The sequence below is a fragment of the Hordeum vulgare genome, chromosome 1H (assembly GCF_904849725.1).
Source record: "Hordeum vulgare subsp. vulgare chromosome 1H, MorexV3_pseudomolecules_assembly, whole genome shotgun sequence".
Classification (NCBI taxonomy): domain Eukaryota; kingdom Viridiplantae; phylum Streptophyta; class Magnoliopsida; order Poales; family Poaceae; genus Hordeum; species Hordeum vulgare.
In genome coordinates, this window is record NC_058518.1 from 491,030,701 (window position 1) to 491,046,172 (window position 15,472).

A 15,472-nucleotide genomic window follows, 5' to 3' on the forward strand; every position below is an offset into this window, starting at 1 on the left:
AGATGTGCCAGAGCTCGAGACAACAGGAGCTTCCTCGCGGGTCGTCAATGACCTCCCGCTACCGGCGGATGCATGTGCGCGGAATCTGCGGCCGACGGGGGAGAAGAAGTTACAAGGTAGCACCATGGACTATGCGGAATTACTACGGACAATGAGGACGACTGAGTGCTGCCAGCGTGGAGGTGGGCGATGGCGGTTGGGTGCGTGCCAAAATTTAGTGGAAGCCGCTAGAGGAGATATATAGAGGATTTGAGGGAGGCTCCTCACTCTACTCAAATTTGAGCAGGAGGGGTGGTGGTGGTTTGAGAAGCAACTCCTGATCGAGGAGTTAACGTTTGAGGGACTCGATCTGGTGTTAAACTTATCCTGACTTCTGGTCAAGTGTGTGCTTATCTACTTGACTTCTGGCGAACCATGCCTATCTTATCTTGTCAAATATTGGTCATATACGGCTATACCTCAGAAGAGAAGGAAGCACTCATAGCAAGCTTACTTGAATCCATCTGACAACCTTACTGCCATGTGGCATGTTGTGCGTATGACTCTCGCTAGTCAGGGTCCACGCGGGCGTATTGCTGAATGGACACATATCTACTCTTATTTTATGAGTACTATATAGGAGTACTTAGGGTTAGGGTTAACGTTGGAGTTTATTTGTATCTCTTATCTTAGGGCTAACGTGGGAATTTATTTGGTCCAATCTTGAATCACATTCACATCTTCTTGATATAAATAGATAATAGATTGCCGTATCCTTGAAAAAATAATAGATTGCCCCTCTTTGGTAACCATAAAATAAGGAGGCCTGTCCCATTTTACGAGGGAAGACGGAGGGGGGTGCATGTTCAATTTTAGCAGGACAAGCCATGCACGGGCTCTCAACACACAGTACGAGGCCAAACATGGCACCGGAAAAGGTGGGCGCCGAAGAGGGCCACGCTGCATGCGCGCCATGAATGCCATTTCCGGCCACCGCTAGCTCCGCCTGTCCCTCCTCGCCTTCTACTAGTTTCTTCTCCCCCTCCTCCCTTCTTCTTCCCCGCGTCCAATCACCCAATGATCGCAGAAGAGTAGAATAAAGCATCGGTCGAGCGAGCGAGCGAATAAACCCAATAAGCATACGCTACGTACGTACGCAGCAGTGGGTGCAACATGGCTGGATCCTACGCAGCTACGGCGCTGGCGGGGCTGCTCCACGCGGCGCCGGCCATCGCCGGCGGGCCGAGGTCGCAGCGGTGGGCGCCACTCCCGACGCGCTTCGGCGCCGGCCGCCGCCGTCACGCGGCCGTCTCCTCCTGGCACCGCAGGCGTGTGGTCGCCGCCTCCTCCCAGGTAGGCAACCCCTTCGTGAAGTTTAACCATGCGTACGTATCTCTAATTCTCTATCTATCTCTTCCTTTTCTTGTACTTGATCGTCGTGCCGTGTTCTTGTCTCTGCGTGCAGAATGGCGGGCGGTTTGGCTTGGCTTCCAACTCTGAACTCCAGGTGGCGTAAAACGAAACTAACGATTGTTTGCCACTACTCCTTCAAATATATGGGCTGCGTACGTGTGGCCGATACGCGGACAAGCTGGGGCTCTGATGTTCGCGTGCATATGTGCTTTGCAAATGCAGGTTGCCGTGAAGCCCGCGGCGTCGGGGGGGGCGGCGGTCGAGATCGAGCTGGTGGCGACCAACGCCGGCGGCGCGCTCGCGCTGCACTGGGGCGCGCGGAAGCCGGGGAGAAGGTGCACCGCAACCGCACAGCACGCAAATACTAGCTACATGAGTTTCTTCCAATCATTCATGTGCTTGCTTAATTAGTTGGTGCTATGCTTCGTTCTTACGGTATACTCCATACTTTGGTCGCAGCGAATGGGTGCTGCCGGCCCGGAGGCCGGAAGGGACAAGGACGGTCGACGACGCCGCCCTCAGGACTCCCTTCAAAAGCGTGCGTCCTTGGCTTTATTTGCCGTACATTTTTCGGTTTCCATTTCTGTTATTAAGATTCAGATTAGCGTAAAAGCAAAGGTAACAACAGTTTGGAAAAACCACACTCGATCATTTTAGCCCCATACCCACGTTTGGAACTCCGGTGTCATAAGAAATGGTTATATAAGCAAGAATCCTATATGTCTAAATAGTTGATCCACACTAACTCAATGATCTTAACATGTAACTATGTCAACTCACCATGACATCATGCATGTCCCATAACTTAAATTCTCCCACATGCAACTATACAAACTCACCATGCCATAATGCATGGGAATATGCACCATGCATGCATGCTACTCGTATTCAAGAAATATTCTACAACTATATAATAATAATCAAATACAATTCTCGCCGCAACAAGCCGGGCATTATCTCTAGTTTTTTCAGAAGAGACACCCTTTTGTGGGAAAAATACGAATTCAAATGTCAAGTCACGCAGGGGCTGGATTTATGTTGTCGTTATTGATGCACTTATTTTTAAATCATTATGCAAGACAAACTTCAAAAGTGACCATGCTGCCTTATCCAATGGTTATACTTCCACCATTCATGTTAAGTGGGTTGGAAGGCCAACAAAGAAGTGCTCGCAACTTTCATTGTGATCGGTGTCTGTAAACGCAATGCGGGCGTCCTCCTACGGCACAGCAACTGCCCTCTCACATACTAACTATTTTATTAATCACTACACATTTCGGCAATAATTATTACGTCCAGGAGATTTATAAATACCTAGAAAAAAAATATTCCCAATTTGCATGAGTAAGTTCACACCACAAACCAATGTGCAAACAAATAACTCTGATATGTGGTGGCTAGAATAGTTTTTTTTAGGGGAACTAGCATAGTTAGGTTGTTAGCATCTCTCCCATGAATGTCCTATATGTTACATTATGAAGGCTATCTTAGCCAGAACAACTCTATTTGGCACCAAATATAAAGCATATACATGTTTAATGAATTATGTAATTGTAATATAACATGTGAGGCACATTTGCCTCCAAAAGAAAATTGCAACATGATAATGACTCGGTTAAGCTCCTTCTAAACATTTTATATACTCTAGAATGTTTTATTTATGTATACCAGCTCATAAACTAGAAATTGTTATCACAATATTTTTGAGACAAAACGCTTTAGAGATCACTATTAAGATATTTAAGGATATATACACAAATACATCCACTACGTATACCACAAATTAATGTACAAAATCATGAAAATTATGTTTCTTATTTTCTCAAATTTATTGGACCATGGTTTAAATATTATTTAAGATGTAATGCATCAAAATAAATATGTATCTTTCATTATAAACAATGCTCAAATTATGCACACTAGATGCAATTTTTTTAAGGGATAAACATTGCAACGTAACGTAAAGAAGATTATTATTAATATTATCATAAGTAATCTATCAAAGAAACTATAATATTGTGATTGATAAAAAAATTTAAAGTAATAAATTTTAGTATAAATATTTTATTTATTATACTTGCCCCGGACCAACTTTTGTTTGGATCGACTCTAGATGTACGAAGATCCACACTGATGATTTTTCATATTTTGAAAAATGATGAATGGTAGGAGAGGCTCCTATTGTATTAAGTAATTGTGTTACATGTACATCTACAAATGTGGCCACTGCGGGGCGGAGGAGAGCAAGCGGGGACGATGGAGGTGGATAAGGGGGTGGACATAACCAACAACGGCGGTCTTGCGGTGACCCATCAGTGGCCAGCTGTTGGACAATAGTGCACATAGAACCCTAGAATCGTGAGAGATTGTGATGGGGGGAATGAGCTGAGTGTTGTCTCTCTGGAGTCAGGGATATTATACCGATTCATTTTTTGACATGGTTAACATGGGCAATTTCAGCACAAAACTTGGGAAAAATTCGGGTAGGCACACACCCGTAGCGGAAACTAGAGCCAATCATAATTGACATTGGTCTCATAGATCGCTCATGTGCGACTTCCAAACTGTGACCGTGGGAGTAACTTAGACTAGTAGTCTATGTTTACTACCTATATAATGGAGAGTAACATGTGTATGGCGTCATGCAACATTTTATTTATTAGCTATGTTATCCAAATCATCTCTCTTCGCGTTAAATCATTGTCATATAAGCAAATAGTGTTGAAGTTGCTCCCACTATAAACACAGCTTGTGTATAAATTCAATTATCTTCCCTTATTTCTTCGCTACGGCATGTTTCTTTTGAAATCCAGCCCATGCATCACTTATTTAATTGGGAGGGTTCCGGGGCCGTTTTGGCTCTTAGGAGCATATGCTCTTTGATGAATAATAAATTCAAAATAAATAGTAAATACTCCTTCTGTCTGACTTTTCGGTTAATCAATCCACATTTTATCTAAAACAAAATTACCCATATCTTCTAAACGGTAACTCCGGTAACTCCGATTTTAACATGTTATATATGAATTTGATTAAAAAATGTGTAGAATCTAAATAGGATGTTATTTTTAGCTGTTGAATACTTCTTAAATATTATTTTTGGTGCAAACTTAATCTGTAGTGCACGATCCTTTTTTTCTCTCTCTTTCCGGCGACGATACGAATTGCAATAAACATCCATTAAATTAAAATCAAATTGAGAGGAAAGAAAACATCGTTAACCACACATGCACACCTTTGGAAAACCTATTGGGCAGAAACAACATATTTCTCATCTTATTCCGAGTGATTGTACATTCAAACGCGTTTTCGTAGTGTGAGCACTAAGGCCATCATCGGCAACACAAATGTGATGCCATGTGAAAATATATTGCGTTCAGAGCGTGTGATATTTTCTCTTCCGTTGCAACGCACGGGCTCTTTTGCTAGTATCTAAAAATGAATGTATCTAAATACCAAAATGTGACTAGATACATTTATATCTAGACAAATTTAAGACAAATTTTTTGAGACGGAGAGAGTAAAATTAAAAAAAAAACTGATTTTTGTGTGGATGTTCATCTTAGTCCAACAAGCCGTGCTTGATATTTTTCATGCGAAACAGGATAGCGGTACGTCCTTGATGAAAAAAACAAAATTAAGTGTAACATTTATAGGTAACATTTGATGTTTGATTTGTTTTTTTCGTACAGCTCAAAATGCTTAAGATTTTTTACTAAAAATTAACAGATAGCATTTGAGTGTGACAAAGAACACATCTATCTTTTTATTTTTTTTATATTTGTAAAAACATTTTTTATGGCAGGAGCATGTGCTTCCAAGAGCCGAATTGGATTTCCCGGAGGTCCTGCTTCTAATTTAGCCTTCGCTTATAGATCCTGAGATGGTCTCCTTATACCTAGGAAACTTAAATATGTATATAATTGGCACAATTAGACGTAAGGGAACGAAGTGAGACTATTTAATAAGACGAATCAAACTTTTCCCTGGGGCCCAATAGCAGCAGTGTGTGCGTGAATTTTAATCATTATACATTAATGTGAACAGATAAAGAAATCAGAGAAACGCATCGTTCTTTATGAGTAGGTGTAGAAAAGAGATATATAGCAAACTAATGTAAATACATGACAAAAGATAGTGCACCTTCTTTATACAGCTGTTTTCTATCATATAAATAAATGTGTTGTACTTCCAAAACAAAGGGTGATGTTGCATTTCTTCTACACTAGTAATCTTTGATTGCATGTCGTTGCTAGCAACTCATATTTTTGCGAATAGCGGAAATATACATCATAATTATGCTGAACGAAGTTCACATGCTTATGGATCTATGTGACAAACAATACTAGAAATGGCGTACAGGTCAAAATATATACCAATTCACTCGCAAAATATAGATGCCAGTTCTTACTTACAGATTATTATGAAGTGATGTTAGACCGTTCTATTTTCTGACTTAAATTTTCTTCTAAATACCAGGCTGGCTCAAATTCTACATTGAAAATCGAGATAGATGATCCGGCTCTCGAATCAATCGAATTTGTTGTCGTTGATGAGGCACAAAACAAATGGTCAGTGTGGTATTCAAGATTGCCATTCAGTTTAACATCTTTATCCATGTGCATGATGCCAGCAAACCTACTTGCCTCTTCATTGCACAGGTTCAAGAATAACGGCCAGAACTTCCTAATCCATATACGACAGCATTCTGCTCCTGCAGCAACAAACACAAGCTTCTCATCAGAAAGGATCACGCGCAAAAACAGAGATGTCATGCAGCTCCTCAGTAAACACACATCCAAGTCCGCTGATGTAAATAAGCCAACAGAAGCTACTCCAGATCGGAGTCCCACGGTTCTTGATCTCTTCCTTAAGTCTTTACAAGAGAACAATGGTTGCCAAGTCCTCTGCAAAAAGGTGTTCAAACTGGGCGAAAAGGAGATCTTGGTTAGTTCAGATAGATATTCTACACCTTAAACTTATGCTTCTAGCCTCATATTTCAATGCGTGTTAAACTATTCTCCCTTTTTGAAGGCATTGCTGTCAGAAGTACAAGGAAAGTTCAAAGTTTACCTGGCCACAAATCACGTCGAGCCACTTATTCTCCACTGGGCATTGGCAAAGAAGGCTGGAGAGTGGAAGGTAAAATCATCAAAAAATTCCAGGTAAGATTGACAACCAGACTAACATGTAAAAAATTTCCAGGCACCTCCTCCAGATGTAGCACCTGTTGGTTCAACATTGCTTGAAATGGCATGTGAGAGTTCATTCTCTGATGCTGAACTAGATGGTTTGCATTACCAGGTAAACATAAATTCATAGTTGCAGTATTTGTTTCCACTTTGTAACTAATGTCTACATTTGATGGAACTTTTTGTTATATCAAGGTTCTGGAGATAGAGCTCGATGCCGACAGCTATAAGGGGATGCCCTTTGTCCTCCGGTCTGATCAAACATGGATAAAGAACAATACCTCTGACTTTTACCTTGATTTTAGCAGGAGAACTGCCAAGACTTCAGAGGTAACTTTACATTTCAGCTTTCCAGCATATCTAATTTCTCCCCAATATTAGGCAAGAGTTCCTTCAAAGGTGCTAACAAAATCTCATACTTGCCATGCAACTGAAGGATAGTAGTGGTGCTAGTAAAGGGACTGCAAAGGCTTTGCTAGAAACAATAGCCGATCTGGAGGGAGATGCCCAAAAATCTTTTATGCATAGGTAAAACGCTAAATGGTGACTATAGTCTATAGTAACACTGGTAGTTCTCTGGGAGATCAATAAACTGGTGTTATTGCTCTACAGATTCAATATAGCATCCGACCTAGTTGAACAAGCACAAGATGCGGGGCAATTTGGATTTGCTGGACTACTGGTTTGGATGAGATTTATGGCCACAAGGCAACTTATCTGGAACAAGAATTATAATGTCAAGCCACGGTATGCACTTCGTATCCCTCATTTCGTCAATCCTACAAAGAATCATCATAATGAAGTTCAGTAGAATGATAATTATGGCATTTCCACCAAACAAAAATCAAGTAGGTTTAATAACTTGTTGCCCCTTCTTACATTATGCAGTGAGATTAGCCAAGCACAAGATAGGTTCACAGACAGTCTTCAAAGTCTCTACAAAATGTATCCACAATACAGGGAGATGCTAAGAATGATATTGGCCGCAGTAGGTCGTGGAGGTCAGGGCGATGTCGGTCAACGTATTCGTGATGAGATTTTAGTAATACAGGTAAGTTTATTCAACGACTTTTATTTGCTGATTTGTTGACGAAGAGTACAAGATACAGGAATGGTATTATTTTATCTTTGCTGGGGTGTACATCAGTTCTTTTCATTGTAGAGAAACAATAACTGCATGGGTGGAATGATGGAAGAATGGCATCAAAAACTACACAACAATACAAGCCCAGATGATGTGGTGATTTGCCAGGTAAGGCATTCATATTTGGATTCTTAGCACCATAAGGAATCAGATTTTACATTACGTATATGACTATATCTCATGTTTTGCAGGCACTGATGGACTATATGAACAGTGACCTTGACATCAAAGTCTACTGGGATACTTTAAACAAAAATGGCATAACAAAAGAAAGATTATTAAGCTACGACCACCCTATTCACTCAGAGCCAAATTTAACAAGGGAGCAGAAGGAGGGTCTACTACGCGACTTAACAAACTACATGAGAAGCCTCAAGGTCAGCTTCATTGTGAAAGATATGCTAGTATGTAGCACATAATCTTGCTTAGAAACATCAAGATGGCTTGTAACTCCAGACCTTTTGTTTTACAAAGTTCTACTCATCTCCATATGGAAGAAAATGCGAACATGATGATGTATTTATGGAAATGACATTTTCCTTATCTTTACTGGACTGTCATGTGTGATTGTAACTCTAATGTCGCAGGCTGTTCACTCCGGTGCTGATCTAGAATCCGCTATAGGAACCTGTACAGGGTACACGGCAGAGGTACCATGATCGATCAGTTAAAATTATAGATAACATACTTTTTTTTTTATAAAGATAGATAACATACTTGTATTAGTTATGAAAAATATTTCCTTGTTACAGAGTCAAGGTTTCATGGTCGGTGTCGAGGTGAATCCTGTGAAGGGATTACCATCTGGATTTCCTGTAAATATGCTTAAACTTCCCTTTTGATACATTATTATCTATAACTCTTGAAGGCCTGTTTGTGTTGATATTCATTATTTGGGCACAGGAATTGCTTAAGTTTGTACTTGACCACATTGAGGATAAGTCAGTGGAATCGCTTGTTGAGGTAACACTACTGTTTCAATATTCCTTTATCAAATCAAATTTTCAGGCATTCATTTTCCTATTGCACCACTGCTATTAAACAATACACACATTATAGTTCAGTAATATTAATTGCTATTTTACAGGGTCTCTTGGAGGCAAGAGCTGCGCTTCGCCCTTTGCTCCTTAGCTCTACGGATCGCTTGAAGGATCTCATATTTTTGGACATTGCTCTTGATTCTACTGTTAGGACAGCAGTGGAAAGGTCATATGAAAATCTGAACAATGCATCACCTGAGGTTAACTAAACATATCTCGCTGTTTATTCCTATTTACAAAGATAAATGTTTGTTACTTTGGCACGCGTACTGTCTCATAATCATCTCTTTTTCATCCAGAAAATCATGTACTTCATCAGTCTAGTTGTTGAAAATCTTGCGTTGTCCACTGATGACAACGAGGATCTCCTATACTGCTTAAAGGTACGAACTTCCGCACAACCATGATTTTAGTGTGTGTTATTTTGATCTTGCACTTTAAGATGAGCAAGGTGCATTCAAAGAAGAAAATTATTGATTTCGTGATCAAACAACTCCCTTTTGCTTGTAAAACCACATGCTGATAAGTACAAATGGACAAAAAAAAATTTAGTTTTGCTGCACATGACAGTGTTCTTATTTGTTTCTTAAAGGGATGGAACCATGCACTTGAAATGTCTAAAAAATCTGATAATCAGTGGGCACTATATGCAAAAGCATTTCTAGACAGAACTAGACTTGCACTTGCAACCAAGGGAGAAGAGTACCATAATATTCTTCAGCCTTCAGCAGAATACCTTGGTTCGTTACTTGGAATTGAGCAATGGACAGTAAGTGCTTTCATCAATCACACTTTTTTTTACTTTATTGTCCTATCCACATGCATGTATTAAATATCATATCTACAGCTTAGCATATTTACGGAGGAAATTATCCGTAGTGGATCAGCCGCTTCATTGTCCGTACTCCTCAATCGTCTCGACCCTGTTCTTAGGAGCATTGCAAACCTAGGAAGGTAAGACACATAATTTTATTACTGGCACCATAATATCTATATTAGTCTTGTATTATTGTACTTTTTAAGATGACGACCTCAAAGTTATATGGAAGCTGATCCCAATCTCTAAATAATATCATACATATTTTAACAGTTGGCAAATCATAAGCCCAGTTGAAGTAGCAGGGTATGTGGTTGTCGTAGACCAATTGCTCACTGTTCAAGACCAAACTTATGACAAGCCCACAGTTTTGGTGGTAAAAGGTGTCAAGGGAGAGGAGGAAATACCTGACGGCGTTGTCGCCGTCCTTACTCCAGATATGCCCGATGTATTGTCCCATGTCTCAGTTCGAGCAAGGAATAGCAAGGTCATCTCTCTAAACATAACCATTTGGATGCTAATAATTCTGTTTATTACTATAGTCTACCATATATGCTAGACAATAATCGATCCCTTACTTTGAAGGTATTGTTTGCCACGTGCTTTGACCCAAATATCTTCTCTGAACTTCAACAATATGAAGGCAAGGTACTTTCACTAAAGCCAGGTTCTGTAGATATTAACTACAGGTAAGATTTGCACTTCACATCACAGCCATACCAAGTCATCACCGAGAATTCTATTTGATATGCCTAACATCTACCTGTCTGCACATTTAATAGAGAGATTGCAGAGAATGAACTTCTAGTTTCAAGTTCCCCCGATACACCAGATGGCCAATCAGCACCATCTCTGTCACTAGTGAAGAAGCAATTTCTTGGAAAATATGCAATATCTGCTGATGAATTCTCTGATGAAAAGGTCATTACTCGAATGCCATTCTGAATTTCTGATCTTACCTTACCTATGGATTATGCATCTTTACTTTCTGAAAATGACCATACCACAGAGCAATATTATGTTACAAATAAATATGCATTTTTGTATTATTCAAGCATATTATTTTTTATTGCTAGGTTGGGGCTAAATCTCGGAATATAGCTTACCTCAACGGAAAGGTGCCATCATGGGTCAGTGTCCCAACATCAGTTGCTCTCCCGTTTGGAACCTTCGAAACAGTTTTGTCTGATAAGACTAACAAGGTTGGTACCATATAACTAGATTAATATTACTCTCGCAAATGCATCATACTAAGCATCACACGGCTTCCACTTCTCAAACTCTATTTTCAAAGCAATATTATTATCATACTAAGCATGTTTAACACAACTACTCAAATATTTCTTGTTGAACTGTCAGATGTCTACTAACCAAAGACCATATTAAGTTACAACGTGGTTTTCGAGAACTACTGAATTAGCATAATAATATTCAACGCATTTATGGTCCGTTAATTTTCAATTGGCAGGAAGTAGCCCAAAAGGTACAGATCCTAACGGACAAGCTCAATCAAGGAGAATCTAGTGCTCTTAATGAAATCCGAAATGTTCTGCTGAACCTAACAGCTCCTACTGATCTGGTAACAGACTATTCCTTACTTGCAAGGGTTCTTTTGTAACATAATCCTACTTGCAACAGTTCTTCTGTAAGCTCCCAAATTGGACTACAACATAATCCTACTTGTAACAGTTCCTTTGTAAGCGCCCTAATTCAAAATCAGAATGATCACATTGATTTATTAACAGGTGAAGGAGCTCAAGGAGAAGATGCAAGGTTCTGGAATGCCCTGGCCTGGAGATGAAGGTGAACAACGTTGGGAACAAGCATGGATGGCAATCAAAAAGGTGACATAGCTAATACTAGAATTCATTATAGACAATATTCAGAAATTAGCAAGACTGAAAAATTTGCGTCTTGCATGCTGTCAGGTGTGGGCTTCAAAATGGAATGAAAGAGCATACTTCAGCACCCGCAAAGTGAAGCTTGATCATGCCAACCTTTCCATGGCGGTTCTTGTGCAAGAAGTTGTGAGTGCAGACTATGCCTTTGTGATACATACTACCAACCCATCATCTGGAGAGTCTTCAGAGATATACGCCGAAGTTGTTAAAGGCCTTGGGGAGACCCTTGTGGGAGCCTTTCCTGGTCGTGCTATGAGCTTTGTATGCAAGAAGGATAATCTTGACTCTCCCAAGGTAAACCAATATTACTAGCAATCATTATTTTCTCTGTACTGTCCCTAAGATAAGGTGTTATATGAGTTTACTAAATTATTTTGTTTTATTTAGGTATTGGGATATCCAAGCAAGCCAATTGGCCTATTCATAAAGAAATCGGTCATCTTCCGTTCTGACTCAAATGGTGAGGACTTGGAAGGCTACGCTGGGGCTGGACTCTATGACAGGTGACTGAAAATCTTCATGATACACGGTTGTACATTTTAAATTCTGCTTTTCTATGGGAGTCGCAGGTAATCATTTGATGTTCTTTATGTAGTGTGCCTATGGACAAGGAAGAAGAAGTGGTTCTTGATTACACAAATGACCCCCTCATTACGGATTGCAGTTTCCGTAACTCAATACTCTCAAACATTGCTCGTACTGGTCATGCTATTGAGGAGCTCTATGGATCTCCACAAGATATTGAAGGAGTGGTGAAGGATGGAAAGATCTATGTTGTGCAGACACGGCCACAAATGTGACTTGCTGTTTACAAACACAAGTAAGGTACAGAATATGCATGACGGCCCATGCATCTTATAGAGTTCCACAATTGCACCTGATGTACTTAAACATGTACATACAGTTTTGGTGCTGGTATAAGACGGCAAATCTGGCTGGAGAGTAAATAAAGGAGGGTGTCAGTTATCCCCAAGCATATAGAACTAGAGAGTAATAAGAGTGCAATACTAAGATATCTATCTATATAAGAAGTCCCGGAGATCTCTGACAAAAAAGATTGTGGGCTGCAAACGAAGATTAAGAGAAAGAGAAGCACTGCTCTTGGGAAGACTGAGATAAACAGGTCAAATCTATTTCTATTGATTTAAGGCCATGAACAGAAACAGAGGTATTGAGTTGTAACGAGGTAACTGGTACTGTCTGGTACTCACTGGGTATTGCAGATAGGTTTCCGAAAGTCCTTTGATTCCTCGAACGATGGATTATGGTAAATGGTCATAGGGTTTTTGGTAGTATTGTGGAGATGCAGCCGTGAGGCAGGTCCAGTGTGGATGGCCTCGGATTTTTCTTTCCCTTTTTGTAAGTCGATCGGTTTGTCAATGTTTTCAATAATAAATAAAATGGGTGCATCAATTGATGCAGAGACCATTTTTTCTCTTTTTAGGAAATAAATTCTTTTGGCCGTCTCTCCTAATTCTGCACCACCACAGCTTCCCACATAAATGCTGTGCCTGATCGAAGTCATCCTTTCACGGGCAAAAACCTCAATCCATCTCAACAATATCCCTGGAGATTGGATCAACTGCAGAAATTGTTATCATCTCACCGATGTTCTCCAATAACCTATCCTCAAAGCCCACTCACATGGCTTTCCCATCCATCCAATATGCCCCCATCTGTGATATTCAGGTGGATTCTCATCAAGGACGATAACAAGGCTAACATGTTCCACATAAACATCTCTCCAGGTGCCGCTCTTTCTTGGAAATTTAGATTGCCCGCAAAACCAAGGTGTTCAGGAGTGTGGATCAAATGGACTATGTTGTCCGCAGTACTGTATTTGACTTCGCTATTTGAACTCGTAGGTTTATAAAACCTAGTGACAAGGTAGCCACCATGTATTGGTCGCTGTACCTATCCTCACTTGCTTAGTGACAAGGTCACATGCTTGTGTGCCCCAATAAAACTTTCGCTTTGGATAATATATTCAGGTGGTCTGGTGCATATTTACCAAATGCATAAAAGCTTTTAGCATGAATCAAACGGATAGCACAACATTAGCCATTACTGGCTCCAACTGAACCCAACAGATATGATCACCTACACACAATTAAAAACGTCATAGAATTGCGAGAACGACGACGAACTGACAACAGGGGACATAGTGCTCTCACCTGATTCCTGGAACAGGTGGACAGAAGATTGGAAAGAATCCTGGCAAGAAAACATTCCTTCATCGCCCACCACTCACTGTGATTCCTTGTTGGATGGGAAGAGAAGGCTACTCCGTGTCTCACTGTGTACCTCTGCAATTCCTGCAGATCAGCGGCAGACACTGTATGGTCAAGAGTAAAGTTCTTAATGCGCTCTGGCAGATAAACAAACAGGTGTGTCATGGCCTCATAGGTCTCGTCTCACCAAAGCCCAATGCTCGACTCACCAAGTGTACACGGACAGTGTAGAGGCCGCCCAGGTTAGACGACGTCTGCTCTGGCCGTCCTGTTTTCCGGATCATCTCGTCGAAAAAAAAATCTCTCGCTCGGGTCCAGTGAGCCACCATCGGAAGCCAGGAGCATTACGTCGAACACCTTGCGGCCATGGCGTCCACGCAAGAGCCGGCAGATGCCCGACTCGTACACACGCCGACCACGACCGGAGAGGGTGAGGCGTCCGACGTCATCCGCCTAGTACAGCGGCGCCCCGTCGTCCTCCCTCCTCGGGTCCTCCGGTGCTCCCGGCCTCTCCTCCGGCCGCCGATGTACACTCCAGAAATCTAGTTTACTTTCTTGAGAAAAAACTCCAGAAATTTAGTACGGGCCCCGGGCCGAAGCGGCCGTTCTTTTCGCTGTACCGGGCCTTAAGTTTGGCCCGTTTCGAGAAGGAGGAGCCGGCTATATACCGTATTTTTTGAAATTTTGGATAGTACCACACCGGTTGTGAAAGGAGAGCCAAACTGATTTGTAAGCTGGTTTCGGGACGAGGCCTTCATCACTCGGCAACAGTGGTAAGCTATATCAAAAGCAATGAAACAATAGATAATTGTGAGTTCACCGTGGCATGTTTCTTTCAAGGGTGATTTCCTTGAGTATGGGCTCTTGTCATGTTTAACTACACATCGACATGGTGTGCATAGCTTTTTATCTTTTTACTCCATGCATTTAAATTCTTTTAGTTATAGAATACTCATGTCTATATTGTTAGACCTATTGTATTTGCACGCTCGTGTGATAACACCAAACTGTTCCGAAATAGAATGCGCGGAACATACATCAACTTCAATGTATGTTTGAGATGCTTTTGGAATATCCGAAATAACATGAATGTATGTTGGCTTTATTACGGGGAATGTAGAGCGCCAAATTGTTCATGCTTTGAGATGTGAACCATGTCTACACCGTGTGATAAGACCGAACTGTTCTGAAATATAATACTCGAACATACATCAACTTCAATCTAGGTTTTTGAAGATTGAAATATCGAAAATAACATTAATGTATGTTGGGTTTGTTACGGGGAATGCAGAGTGTCAATGTTCATGCTTTTGGGTGTGATTCATGTCTGCACTGTCAGATCTATTATACCCCCTCTGTTCCATAATGTAGCGCACTCGTGCTTTTTGACATTGAAATTTAACCATTCAACATGGACGACTGCGACGGGAGCAAAAATTATACCATTGAATTTGTATTCAAAAGAAGTTTTTAATGGTAATTTTTGCTTCCACCGCAGTCGGTCGCATGTGATTAAATTTATGGTCAAACTTAAAACTTCAAAAACGCGAATGCACTATATTATGAAATGAACGGGGTATGTGTATCATCCGCAAAAATCGTATGTGCACACTCGTGTGATGAGACCGGGTTGTTATGGAATAGAATACTTGATAGACACATCAACTTCGATGCTTCCTTTTGAGATATTTTTTTAAATATTGGAAAGACCATGAATATATGTTGGGTTATATATGGACCTAAAAAATTACGAGG

The 15,472-nt window shown here is 40.7% G+C and overlaps 1 protein-coding gene across 1 annotated transcript; it reads left to right on the top strand.

Moving 5' to 3' along the window:
* Window positions 1-1,152: 1,152 nt before the first annotated feature.
* On the top strand, window positions 1,153-13,796 carry LOC123401687 (alpha-glucan water dikinase, chloroplastic-like). Its single transcript, XM_045095533.1, has 29 exons — window positions 1,153-1,332; window positions 1,615-1,727; window positions 1,852-1,930; window positions 5,872-5,963; window positions 6,054-6,339; window positions 6,427-6,534; window positions 6,592-6,696; window positions 6,780-6,914; window positions 7,021-7,112; window positions 7,197-7,331; window positions 7,473-7,635; window positions 7,747-7,836; window positions 7,920-8,105; window positions 8,316-8,378; window positions 8,481-8,543; window positions 8,632-8,691; window positions 8,816-8,968; window positions 9,068-9,151; window positions 9,361-9,537; window positions 9,616-9,722; window positions 9,859-10,072; window positions 10,171-10,274; window positions 10,368-10,506; window positions 10,662-10,787; window positions 11,054-11,164; window positions 11,331-11,429; window positions 11,514-11,780; window positions 11,874-11,989; window positions 12,082-13,796. The coding sequence occupies exons 1-29, from the start codon at window positions 1,153-1,155 to the stop codon at window positions 12,284-12,286; spliced, it is 3,852 nt and encodes a 1,283-aa protein (XP_044951468.1). The 3' UTR covers window positions 12,287-13,796.
* Window positions 13,797-15,472: the final 1,676 nt, after the last annotated feature.

Excerpts from the sequence above, each read along its gene's own strand:
- LOC123401687 (XM_045095533.1), top strand. The coding sequence starts at position 1,153 with ATGGCTGGATCCTACGCAGCTACGGCGCTGGCGGGGCTGCTCCACGCG. Across the intron at positions 7,636-7,746 it reads ATGAGATTTTAGTAATACAG|AGAAACAATAACTGCATGGG; the intron begins GTAAGTTTATTC and ends TTTTCATTGTAG. Across the intron at positions 10,788-11,053 it reads TGTCTGATAAGACTAACAAG|GAAGTAGCCCAAAAGGTACA; the intron begins GTTGGTACCATA and ends TTCAATTGGCAG.